General features: G+C 35.5%; 1 protein-coding gene across 1 annotated transcript in view; it reads right to left on the bottom strand.

The window, feature by feature from the left end:
• The window catches only part of LOC150084620 (uncharacterized), a 582,065-nt gene that overhangs the window by 367,959 nt on the left and 200,393 nt on the right, over positions 1-13,713 (bottom strand). The window contains exon 8 of the mRNA XM_090376306.1: positions 1,016-1,118. Within this exon, the coding sequence (XP_090232432.1) occupies positions 1,016-1,118 (103 nt within the window). The remainder of the gene's footprint in view (positions 1-1,015; positions 1,119-13,713) is intronic.

Raw genomic sequence — 13,713 nt, 5'->3', positions numbered from 1 at the left:
GTAACACTAAGCTAAATAACACTTGTACTGCAGATAACTTATTCATAATCCCCATAACAAAAGATACTGAAATTACTGCTGATGTTTCAGAATGAAATCCTATGGATAATAAGAAAGGAAACTTGCCACATGTCATAGAAAATTATGTTTCAACTGTAGCAGCTATCTCATGTTTAGATAAAGTTAAGTTTTTTGATTTTGCAAGAAATGTATGCTGGGAATATGGTATACCACATAAAATAAAATTCTTGAAACTTTACTATAAAATGCTGTGATAAGAAAAGAAAATTTAATTCAAATGAATAGTTAACTAAAAAATAGGTCAGTGTGAACATGTCCCATTATATTTATTTGGCACTCGCTTTTTAATCATGTTTTGATACTGAATTTTACACAATACTGCAGCATATTTCAGGTTTGACTGTAATATCAAAAGTTGAAGAAAAATTATAACTGGGTAAAAAAAAAAAAAAAAAAAACAATAGCTATATGAATGTCTACAAAACCTAAAATTATACAACAGAACTTAAAAATCTTAATAAAACAGACTGAAGTAATAAAATATATAAAGAAGTTAAGGGACTTTAAAAACTATACTGGGGCACATGAAGGGATTAGTATTAGTCATATAGTGCAAGGACGCCACAAGCTTCTGCTGCCCTGGCAAAAAAAAAAAAAAAAACACTGATGTTTCTGTACCTGAAGAAAATCTCTATAGATTAAGACTGAAGAATGTTAAGAGTAATATATATATATATATATAAATCTGATCACATATATGAACAGCAATGATCCCCTCTATTAAAAAAAACAGAGACAATGATTCCATTCAAAAGCCAGATCTTACAAAATAATTATATCTCCAATATGATATATTACTATAAACAATAGTTATCAGAAATGCCCCAGAAATATTTTCAGTGATAATTTACATTTATTAAAAAAAAAAAAAAAAAAAAAAAAAAAGAAAGAAAGAAAGAAAGAAAACTCAAAGGAAATATATTAAGGAACATACCTTCTTAAAATAACCTCCGTGAAGTCGCATATGTCCATTTAAAGCAGGAATGTTTTTGAATTTTCTTTGGCACAGGCTGCATTCAACAGGTTTTGGATCCTGACTGTACAAAATATTAAATTTTTAAGAATATATTTTAACATTTACAAAATATCAGATAATTAAACTTAAACAGTTAACTCTTGAAAATTGAATAGCAATCATGCAGAGGAGAAACAAATTAAAGTCCTCATTATACAACTCCAAATAACTTCCACATCTCAGTTATAGCTAAAAATAAAGTCTGTTCTCTCATAATGAGCTGCCTACAATTATTTTGCAAATAATTTCACGTGCAAGCTGAACATGACTGAAAGAAGGTTGCCAAAGTCATTACTGAATGAACTGTGAAAGCACTGGACAGGAATTGCAGGGTACAAGGTATTGCAAAATAGAAAACAATGGCAAAAACAACAGTAATGAGGAAAATTTTAGATTGCTCCCCATGCAAAATCCCACGTGCTCAACAGAATAAAATCCATGCTCCATTTGAACTGCAGTTTCTGAGATGAATGGCCACAAAGATTCCGTTGCAAGATGAAGCATATTTCCACTTAAATGATGTAATAACTATCCAAAATGCAGAATATAGGCTTAAACACATTCACTTCCATTTCCAGATAAGTCCTAATGCAATGAAATTCACACAGCAAATGGTTTCTTGAAAAAAACCAATTGCCACAATCGTAACCAGTCTGAAATTGTCTTGTGGTTGTTCAACAGCAATTTCATCTCTCCAACAATCAAGTGATTCCTACATGCCCTGAAAATACCCTCTTCACATAAAATGGCATTTTACCTCATATTATTTCATCCTTAGAACTTACCAAATGAGATGTTTAACCCTTTCATGTGTGAGTTTGCAGTGCACGTATGCATCCCCCCCATCCCACAGTGAATTTTTGATAGTGGCTGACTCTGTGTGTTTCTTTGTGAAGGTCTGTAAAATTAAGACTTTGTACCTAAATGATTTTATATATACAGTAGAAGCTCTTTATAGCGACCTTCTTTTTAATGTCTGAACATGCTATAACATCCTATGTTTTAGGATGTTATAGCATATGTCAGGGGTGAGCAACTTAATTTGCGATGCAATCTACTTTTTTTCATCAAAATGTGCCATGATCTACCATCTCAAGAATTTCATTGCACATGGTTAAAAAAGTTAATCAACACAAATTGAAAAATGTTGTTTATAAATTTTAAACTTAAATACAATTCAGAATTCTTATTTTAAATTCATAAATATTAAAATTTTTAATTTGTGTTCATGTCATCTGCCAAGGTTTAAATATCGGGGATGTACTGTGATAAGACCGACTGTAAAGAATCTTCTGTATGCAAGTCGGTAAGAGTAGAGCAATTCTTCGTCTGTTTGTTTCAAATATGAAAAGGCCGATTCACATAGATATGTGGAACCAAAACAGGAATTTAAAAGTTCAGTGAATTTTTTTACATTTGGGTACTTTTCTCGGGAAACATTCCAAAAGTCTTTTTCGGATTATCTGGCTTTTAGGAAGATATCGTTTCACAATGTAATAATTTCATTTTCAAGTGATATTTTCTCCATGTGAAAAATCTCGGTGTTTTCTGCAATTTGTTTCTTATCATCTAAGTTGTCATTAAATGGATAAGAAATAAATTAAGCAATTTCTTCAACTGTTTCAAAATCATCCACATTTTTCTCAATTTCAGAAACATATTTCTCCCTATTATATTCAAAAACAGAATATTTTTGCAAATGATCTTGCCTATTTGCAAAATGATCAATTTTTTTCCCTTTGAGATCCTTAGCCTTTGCCAAAAATTGATATTTATATGCAGAACTACTACTAATCACATCACCCACATTTTTATTTTTTTCCTTGAAATTCCAAATTCAGATTACTTAATTTACTGGTAAAATCTGCCAAAAAGTCAGATCACACCACCACTCCATATCTTGTAGGTGCTGATAATCATCTCCCCTTTCATCAACAAATTTTTTAAATTCATTCAGCAAATTTTGAAATCTCTGTAGAAACTTACTCCAAATCAGCCACCTCACATCTGTGTGTAATATCAGATCTGGTTCATTTTCATCGAGTTGCATTTTGAAAAGTCTCCTTTGAAGAGATTGTCCTCTGATGGAATTCACAATTTTGAAAGCTATGTCCACAACATTTAGTATTTAATCTTTTGCTGGCTAACACTTGTTGGTGGATGATACGGTGGTGACTCAAAAAATCTGGGAATTCATCACCCTTTGGCACAATGCGATGAATCCGCTAAGATGCCCTGTCATTGCTTTAGCTCCATCTGTTGTTATTGATACGAGCTTAAATAGTGGTAATTTAATTTTTTCAATAAAATTTTTGAATGTGTTAAATATATCAAGACTTTCTTTTTTAACGAAAGTCTTGATATATTTCTTTTAACGAAAGAAATATATCAAGTTCTTTCTTTTAACGAAACCATACCCAGAAGTTCTTCTCTAGTGGCAGAATAATCAAAAACCATGCAAATAAAAATGAGCAATTTAGATTCATCCAGTTGTAAAGAAAAGGACACACAATTAGCAATATGAGCATGCAATTGTTCGCTCACATTTTTACTCATTTGTTTTGATGTGGCACATCACAGTATTTTGAGAAGCACTTTTAATTTCATTTTTGTTCTTAAAATTTTCAAAAAGAGAATCTGTTATTTCTAAAAATGCACCTTTGATGAATTGACCATTAGAAAATGGTTTGCATTTTTTTGCAAGATTACTCACTTTAAATGATGCTACAGTTACTGCATTAGATTGCAAATTAGGTGTCATGAATAAATTTTGTTGTGTGAATAATTTGGAATTAAGTTCTTTTAATATATTTTTTTGGATACCACAGAGTGCGCTGAAGTGCCTTTCTAAATTTCCTTGTTTGGGTATAGCCATGGAAGCATTGCAAATAAAACAACAAAATTTTTCTTTTATCATTACAAAAATTTATTCTAGTTCCCACTCGATGAAAATGATATGTTTTACTCTTTTTCGTAGTATTCATTTTAAATCAAAGGGTATTAAATTAATCATTAAGTACTATCCAGTTATTAATATTAAGTAAGCTAAATAAGAATTCGACACATACACTATGCTCTCCACAAAGTAACTGCGTGAATTTTCACTAGACAAGCCTAGAGGTTGCGCGGTGACAAGCGTGGTCACATGGTTTAAAGGATTTATAATAAGCTTATGCAGTGGAGCCCATAATAATAATAACATTTAGATTTTGACTAATCTATTTTTTTATATATATTTAAAATTCGTCATGATTGACCAAAATTAAAGCAGCGATTGACTGGTAGATCGCAATCAACTTAGCCACCCCTGGTGTATATGGTTGGTCCTGGCCAATTTTGCATTAACCTAATGCTCTTTTACATTCAGTATAAAGACTTTGAATATAAAAGGATTTCTCTATAACGACCATAAATTTATACCTCTTAATCTCAATTTTTACTTTTTTTATTACAATATTTGCATTTAAAATTGACAGAATGCTTCAAATATATTGAAACAATTGACGAGCTTGCGGCCTGCGGTGAAAAATCATTTGTTAACATTTCTCACGCTCTTTTCTCACAGTGTAGTAATGAAATGAACATCGGGTAGAAGTTAATTTCATTAGTTAGAGTGTATGTTTATTGGTATGCCTCCAAGCAGAAAGCAGATAGCTTTGCCAAATGCAGTTAAAATTAGGATTTTACAAATAGTTCAGCATTCCCAAGAGTACTCTGTTCACTATTCTAAAAGATTGGAAAAAGATTGAAAGTTTACAGAAATCTGCTGAACCAGGAAGGATTCGAGCATGAAAGATGAAGTATTTGGATCTTGAACGAGGTACTTTTGGAATGGATAATGATGCAAGCAAAAAACGTTCCTATAGATGGTAATCTTTTAAAAGCTAAGGCTGAATTATTTGTGCATCAAATGGATACTGAAGAATTTAAAAGTTCAGATGGATGGTTCAAGAAATTTATGACCCATCAAGGTCTGTCTTACAAAAAAGGGTGTGGTGAAAGTGCAACTGTGGACATTGACGCTACACAGGAATGGAAGGAAAATCTTTTAAAAAATGTTCTGCTGACATATTACCATAATGACATCTTCAATGCTGATGAAAGTAGACTCTTTTTTTTGAATTGATACCAGTAAAACATTTACATTTAAAGGCGAGAAATATAGTGATAGAAAGAAGGCCAAACAACGGACTATCGTTCTCCTAGCAGCAAACATGTCTGGCATAGAGACGCTTCCTCTTTTAATCATTGGGAAAGCCTAGAAGCCTCAATGCTTTAAAGGTGTGAAAACATTACTGACTATGTATCGATCAAACCAAAAGGCATGATGACATCACAAATCTACGAAGAATGGATCAGAGATTTAGACTGCAGGATAAGTGAGAACAATAGAAAACGTTTGCTGCTTTTGGATAACTGCCTCAGATAACTGTTTGTAGTACATCAATGCTAGGAGTGTAGTAAATAAATTTGATGAATTTGAGGTGCTGGTCAAAGGCAGATATTGTTGGGATATCAGAGACATGATGTCACACAGATATAAGGAATGCAGAATTGGAATTTGGGGAGTGCAATATGTACAAGAAGGATAGACAGGACGGGAAGGGAGGAGGGGTTATGCTATTAGATAAGAAACACATAAAATGTAAGAAAGTGCATCCAGTTGATATGGCTGGACAGTGCAATGTCGAGTCAGTCTAGTGTAAAATTAGAACTGAGAAAGCAAAATTAAGAGTAGGAGTGTGCTATAGGCCTAATAACTCTGATGAGTATAATAATCAGCTGTGCAAAGAAATAGAGTGGACCAGTAAATCAGACTGTCTTATAATGGTGGATTTTAATTTCCCAGATATTGACTGGAACTTGTGTGTTGGTCATATTACTCCCTCTGGTTGCCTCCTGATCCATCAGGAAGCAACCAGAGGGAGTAATACTCTTGATCTGATTATCAGTAGTGATTCTTCATGCATTAAGAATCTGCAGATAAAGGAACCACTAGGTGGCAGTGATCGCAGTGCGCTGATGTGGGATTTATTCAAAGAGGTAATTACCATCAGGGTAATTACATCAGGGTAAAAGGAAGAGTTTTTGCTTTCGTAAAGGTGACTACGGAGGTCTGAGACAGTTTTTAAAGTCTATACAGTGGGATCAACTAATGAGGTTACCAACAGCAAATTCTAAATGGGAAACAATCAAAGAATTAATCTTAGAAGCTACTAGCCTTTTCATACGAACTAAGAAATACTGTTCAACGTTTAGGTCTAAATGGATGTCAGATGAACTAATCAGACGTGGCAGAGAAGAAAAATGCACGGGATACATATAAATTAACAAGTGACACAGAAGCCTATGGAAGATATAAGCTGTTCTGTAATCAAGTCACAAAGGAAGTTAGGCAGGCAAAGGCAGATTACGAGAAATCTTTGGCAAAGGATGCAAAGAAAAGCAGCAAATAGTTCTCTTATGTAAACTCTAGAAGGAAGGGAATGGATCAGATTGGTCCACTTGATATCGATGGTTCAACTGTTGATGATCCTGCTCAGATAGCTAACAAACTGAATGAGTATTTTGCATCTACATTTACACATGAGGAGTTATTCAGGGAGGGGAATACCAGAGATGTATTAAACTAAGGTAGTGAGTTATATGATTTTTTAATAATTGAGAGGAAATTGGAGGAAAAATTGTTCAAGATAAACATAAATAAGGCACCTGGAGTGGATGGGATTTACATAGTTATATTAAAGGAGGCAGCAAAGGAAGTAAGCAAACCCTTAGCCATAATTATGAGAGCTTCCTTGGACTCAGGGTAGGTACCCATGGACTGGAGATGTGCAAATGTGACCCCAATTCACAAAGGAGGATCAAAGGGTGACACGAGCAATTACAGATCTGTTAGTTTGACTTCTATTCTGGTGAAATTAATGGAGGCACTGGTTAAAGAAGCACTGCAGGATCATCTAGACAACACTTCGGTTATAGTCCAGACACAGGATGGATTTGTTAAGGGGAACTCTTGTCTGACCAGTCAGATGTGGTCACAAAGGAACTGGATGAAAAAAATAATTTTGATATCATATACTTGGATCATAAGAAAGTTTTTGATAGCACACGGAAGACTAGTGTACGAATTGGATTAGTATGGCATTAAGGGCAAAATACTGCTATGGATAAAGGGATGGTTGAGTGGGAGAAGATTGAGAGTTTATTAGTAGCATATGGTGCAAGGAAGCCTGAGGCTTATGCTGCACCAGCCAAAAAAAATTCTGAAGAGACAGAGAGAGAGAGAGAGAGGGGGGGGGGGGGGAGAGAGAGAGAGAGAGAGAGAGAGAGAGAGAGAGAGGGAGAGAGAGAGAGAGAGAGAGAGAGAGAATCAGAAGTAGAAGGGAATCACCGAGAAAGAGAAGAGTGATGATATCCAGCTCAGAACCCTGGGCGTGCCAAGCCCATACTCCCTAGATGTGAGCCCCTGGGGTATTAATTAATGATATTGATGAAAGTATATTAGGCTTAATGTCTAAGTTTACAGACGATATGAATGTTGGCAGGGTTGTTAATGACACTAATGACAGTACACTACTGCAAGAGGATCTAGAAACGTTGAGCAGGTGGGCTGAGAGGTGGCAACTGAAGTTTAACATTGACAAATGTAAAGTACTGCATACGGGTAGCAGTAACCCAAGACAAACGCACCAACTGTGGTATTACACTCAGGGAAGTGGAGAATTAAAAAGACCTGGGAGTAATTGTGCAGTCAGATACAAATTTTTCGGAATAGTGAAGAAAGTCTGCAAGGGTAGCTCATGTTGTCTTGTCAGTGATATACAGGAATTTTTCTAGCAGGGATAAGGAGGTGATTATCCCCTTATATAAAGCAATGGTCAGGCCACACATTGAGTAATGTATACAGGTCTGGAGTCCTCATTTTAGGAATGATGTAAAGCTGCTGGAACGAATACAGAGAAGGGCAACAAAATTAGTGAATGGAACAAAGGGTTCCTCTTATGAAGAAAGTCTAAGAATTGAAAATCACAGTGTCTGATGACTAGACACCTGCGAGGTGATCTGATTGAGATGTATAAGGCCTTGAATGGTTTGAGCAAGCTCAATGCTGATAGGATTCTTCCTCTTGCCCAGATTAATTGCCTGAGGAGACACATTAAAATTGTGAAAAGACAGTTGTAGAATAGATGTGCAGAAATTTGCCTTTAGCCAGCGTGTGGTTGATTGCTGGAACAAAGTTCCATTTGTTGTTGTAGAAGTTGACAGCTTAAATAAATTCAAGGCAGAACTAGACAAACATTTAGAGCAAATGATGTGTTTTTTTTTTTTTTTTTTGGCTGATTCTGTACAAGCTTGCTTTCTTGCATCATATACTTCTACTAATGCTAACTGCACATGTTATTGTCAAGTAAATGACCTACGTACAATCACTGTCAAGTATCTATCACCAAATACAACATCAGTTGATCAAGGTGTAATCCACTGTTTTAAGAAAACTATCGAAGAATGCTATTAAACAAAATTGTGATATCTTGAAAGCAAAATTCAATGCGAAATCAACATTCTGCAAGCAATGTGTTTCAGCATGGGATGAAGTTGATGAAAACGCGATCACCAACTGCTTCAAACATGATGGATTTACCTCCTTAAATGATGCAATGTGTGAAGTTTCTATTAATTGCGAAGAACAATCCAATAATAGGGAAGAAATATTTGAGCATGTGTGTCATCACCTAAACTAACACGAAAACTTAAGCTTAAAAAAATTATGTAGAAGTGGATGTGGACATTGAATATTGTCACTGAGAAGAGAATACCTAAGATATGGCTAAAAGTCAATGTGATAGCCCCAAACCAGGAAAGGATACCTCATTACCTTCTAGCTGTCATCCCATTTCTCTACTGAGTTGCTGTTATAAATTTCTAGAAAGAGTTATCTTACAATGAATTACATTTCGCATTGAAAATACTCTTCATGTTGAACAGGCTGGATTTAGAACTAAAAGAAGTAATTGCAAACAAGTCCTAGCCTTAACAACTTACATTGAGAATGGTTTCCAAATTAAAGAGAAGACTGGAGCAGTCTTTTTAGATCTTATTGCTGCTTATATTGCTGCTATCTGGCATAGGGGACTTCTATACAAACTGGTCCAAACACTACCTCACTGGACAGTGAAAATCATCAAGCTCCTCCTCGGGAACCAACAATTTCAGATTAATCTTGGATAAATGCAGTAGATTGAAATCTCAAAAAAATGGCTTGCCACAAGGGTCAGTGTTATCTCCAACCCTCTTTAATATCTTCATAAATGATCTGCCAAGAACAACATCACGGAAATTCATATATGCAGATGACATATGTCTGGCATACAGAAGTCAGAGCTTTCAAACTGTCGATCAACATCTTAACTCCGCCCTGAAAGAAAATACTGATTACTGTAACAGGTGGCATTTGTTACCAAGTATCCCCAAAACTGTCACATTCTGTTTTCATTTATATTATGCAGCAAGCCAAAAGAATTGAACATCCATTTATTCAACCATTGTTTAAGACATGACAGGTATCCAACTTATTTTGGAATTACTCTGGATCGTACTCTGACCTACAAACACCACTTGTTAAAAGTGAGCGACAAACTCCGGACAAAAATTAACTTATTGGGTATGCTTTACGGATCAAGATGGGGAGCTAATGCCCATACTTTAAGAACTTCTGGCCTTGTACTTTGCTATCCCGTTGCAGAGTATTGCTGTCCAGTTTGGCAAAATTCTGCACACACAAACCTCATTGACATCCAATTAAACCAAACTATGAGAAATATCACTGGCACAATGATGCCTACAAAAACTGAGTGGTTGCCAGTCCTTTCAAACATCCTCATCTCTGAAGACAGGAAAAAACAGTTAAACAGCTGCAGATATCCAAACAAGAACAGAGTTACCTCTCTATGATGACATCTGGAATGCACCTCCACAATGACCGAACAGCAGGCATCCAATCTGCAGTGATCCTTCACTATTTGAGCAGGATACCCCAATCCATGTTGCTTGGCAGCAAGAATGGGATCTTAACACTAATCAGATTCCCAACTCCCATCTTATTGACAGAGTTGACAAACTCATAGAAAAAGATAAACCATTACAATGGAAGAAATTACAAGAGATTGTGTTACATGCACCAAATCAGAATATAGATGGGGCTTCACATATACTAACTGGCTGCACCTCCCGACAGGGCCTCTCCGGAGGAATATAATTGTACCAATGAGGCAGTAGAATGGCTTGAATTGTTTTAAATTTTGGACTACAGGCGGGCCTGTAGTCCAAAATTTAAAATAAGGCAAGGAATTCTCCTGGGTATAATGTTGTGGTGGAGGTTTCCCCACGTGTAAGGAGATACCTTTTAAAATATTCAAGAGTGTTTTTGAATTGGAGCTCACACCGTGTTCGGGAGTTGTGGACACCGACACAATGTTACAAATGTATGGCGTATGGCCATGTGGCCCGGTACTGTGATGCGGGCGAGTTCTGCAGTCACTGTGCCGGGAGTGGTCATACCTTTAAGTCTTGTACGCAAAGAGCGGATGCTCCAAAATGTGTAAATTGCTGGAGGAGGAAGGTGCCTTCTGCACATGGTGCTAATGATCGAACTTGTCCAGAATATTTAAAGGCGGTAGATACTTTAAAGAGAAGAACTGAACAAGATTAGTTGGTATCATGTCGGGGTACTCCTTTTCCAGTAATTGAAGGAAGACTTCTCCCGGTTGGTGGCTGGGGGTCGTCGGTCACAGTAATGTCAGTGTTGGTGTTCATGGGGACTGGACCGGTGTGAGTAATGTATGATCAATTGTTAAAATGAAATTGAAAGATCAATTGTTATTATTATTTAGTCTGACAGATACCAGACTGTGTTTCACTAGATAGGGCAACCTACCTCCTCGTGGTGGGGATGGAAACTCGTGGTGGGGGCGGAGATGCCGACTCCACCGCGAGGCTAAAGGTTGTGCTATCTTTGATTTTTGTCATTAGTCAAGTTAGACTTTTGTAATTGTTTGATGTTTTTGTTAAATTGATTGACCAAGGTTGTTAACAAATAAAACAGTTATGATTGTAAGTGGCAGATGAGCTACGGCTCAGGTGGCCAATTGATTAGCTTGATTAATGAATGTACTCTTTTACAGGCGGGCCTCGATTAATGCGATTAATTCATCCCGCGAGTGCATCGCGCAAAACAGAAACGCGTTAATCGAATATCATAACCAATAGGAAAAATTATAATTGGTCCTTGACCTTCTGGAATGTCCATAAAGAATTTTAAAAATACCTTTTAAATAACTTTTTAACTGTATATAATGTAAAAGATAATGAAAATAATTATGGAATTAAATGTTTATTGCAAAAATTAAATGTTCTTAAACTGTGCGCCGTGGAATATTTTAAATTTTCGAGGGAAACACAGCGATACTCGACATCTGTCAGACACTGCGCGAACTACTAGCTCGAGGTAGTTCACAGTTTCAACATTTCTTATTAAGTTGTTTGGACCTAACTACTAAACGAAACTGTTAGGTAGTTCTTTTGGTCTGGGTGCGCCTTGAAAAAATTACTGAGACATTAAAGGCGCCGTTTTTTTTTTTTGGTAGTTGTTGCCGCATAGGCTTCTGTGGCCATAATGCACCTCCCAAGGTTTTTGCAGTACTTTGATCCAAGCCCGAGGCAGGAATCGAACCCGCGACCTTTGGGTTGCCAGGCAGGCACTTTACCCACCCGGCTAGCCCGGTCGGCAAAGGAGCCGTGAACCGAGAAACTTTGGGAACTTCTGACATAAAATACACAATGAAGAAATTACTGTTGCGGAAATATTTGAACAGTGTTGACTTTCTCTTTTCATCAATCAATTTCTGATAGTGGACAACAATCTTCTCTGGGCCCTGGCAAAATAAATATTGCAGAGAACCTCAAACCTTTTGTTTGTGGTTCTCTGCGATACGAAAGATTTCATCTAGTTCTTTTACCGTTTTCTCCTTCGCGGTAACATTTTCATCTGGCTCATTTAAAAATTTGAATTTTTAAATGCAAGTCTGCATTGACTTTATTAGCAGGAGACAAACACGTCTTCTTCCGATGGTTGATGGAACACACCGAGGCAGGCAGCAGGCAAATGTTTATTTATTGACCGTACGACTCGCGGTAAGCTTAACGCGTGATTCAAATCTTTTTCAACTATCGCATAAAAAAAACAAAAGATTAACCGGAAATTTGCATCGTGTAAAGTGAAAAGTGGTATCATTTTTCAAATAGCGTTAACTGAATTTCACATTAATCGAACTTGCGTTATGCGAGGCCTAGCTGTAGTTCAATTCCTCTTGTTTTTTTTGTTTTTTTTTGTATTAAGTACCTGTTAATTATTATTTAGCTGTCTTATTTTAGTTATTATTCATCTCAGATATTACTAATTAATAACAATTACTGATTTTGATTAATTACAACTTAAAAATGTAATTTTATTTTGTAACTTTTGTACAGACATCTTAGTACTCAATGAATTTTAAATAAAATTTCAATATCTACTTTATGATTAAAGGAACATATCTAAAGCAATGTGCCTATGTTAATAAACTTTATTAACATAGTCATGTTAACAGGTCAGTTAAACATATAACATATAAACATATAACATAAAAGTTAAACATATAACATATAAACATATAACATAAAAGTTAAACATATAACAGGTCAGTTAAAAATTTTTTGCATTATTCAGTCTTTGAGCACAAATTATGTAAATTCAATAAAGAATAATGAAATACTTCAATAAAAATATTTAGTTTTCTGAAAAATGGTTTACTACAGAAGGATACTGAAGTATGATCAGTCTACTTCAAAACATCTGAGAGAGAGAAAAAATTTTTTATTTTAGGTTATATACAGTAGCGTTATATCACGGTTTAAAAGAAGAGTTTAGAAAAATTAACTGTACATATGCATATGTACAGAGAATATTCTCATTATAAAAGCATACAGCAAGCATTCCTGAGAAGCAGTTTTTAAATTAGGAGTGCTTTTCTCATATGATCTGAGTGGGAGGATGCATGCCAAAATTTTTTTGTATTTTGTGAGTATGGTGTATAATAAAACTTCATTTTTGCATAATGATATAAGCTGAGTTGGCTTTGCATTAGCAACACCCCTTGTGTAGAAATGAACTGGTTTATGGTACTGGCAAAGGCCCAAAGGATCAACTGCTGATAGACAATTGCAGTTGATACATGGAATTTCGATGATGCATTGTTCCTCTCAGACTGATTGGCATCAGAATGTGGCAATCAATGTGTGAGGAAGAATAGGTCGATATAAAGACCTTTTCAATTTGAAACATGAGTAGATTTATAACAACAGCAAACATGGTGAACTGGTTTATGGTACTGGCAAAGGCCCAAAGGATCAACTGCTGATAGACAATTGCAGTTGATACATGGAATTTTGATGATGCATTGTTCCTCTCAGACTGATTGGCATCAGAATGTGGCAATCAATCTGTGAGGAAGAATAGGTCGATATAAAGACCTTTTCAACTTGAAACATGAGTAGATTTATAACAGCAAACATGGTTA

The sequence above is a fragment of the Mastigoproctus giganteus genome, chromosome 6, assembly GCF_048544385.1.
Source record: "Mastigoproctus giganteus isolate SK-2022 chromosome 6, ASM4854438v1, whole genome shotgun sequence".
Classification (NCBI taxonomy): domain Eukaryota; kingdom Metazoa; phylum Arthropoda; class Arachnida; order Uropygi; family Thelyphonidae; genus Mastigoproctus; species Mastigoproctus giganteus.
This window is presented reverse-complemented; position numbering and strand designations above follow the sequence as displayed.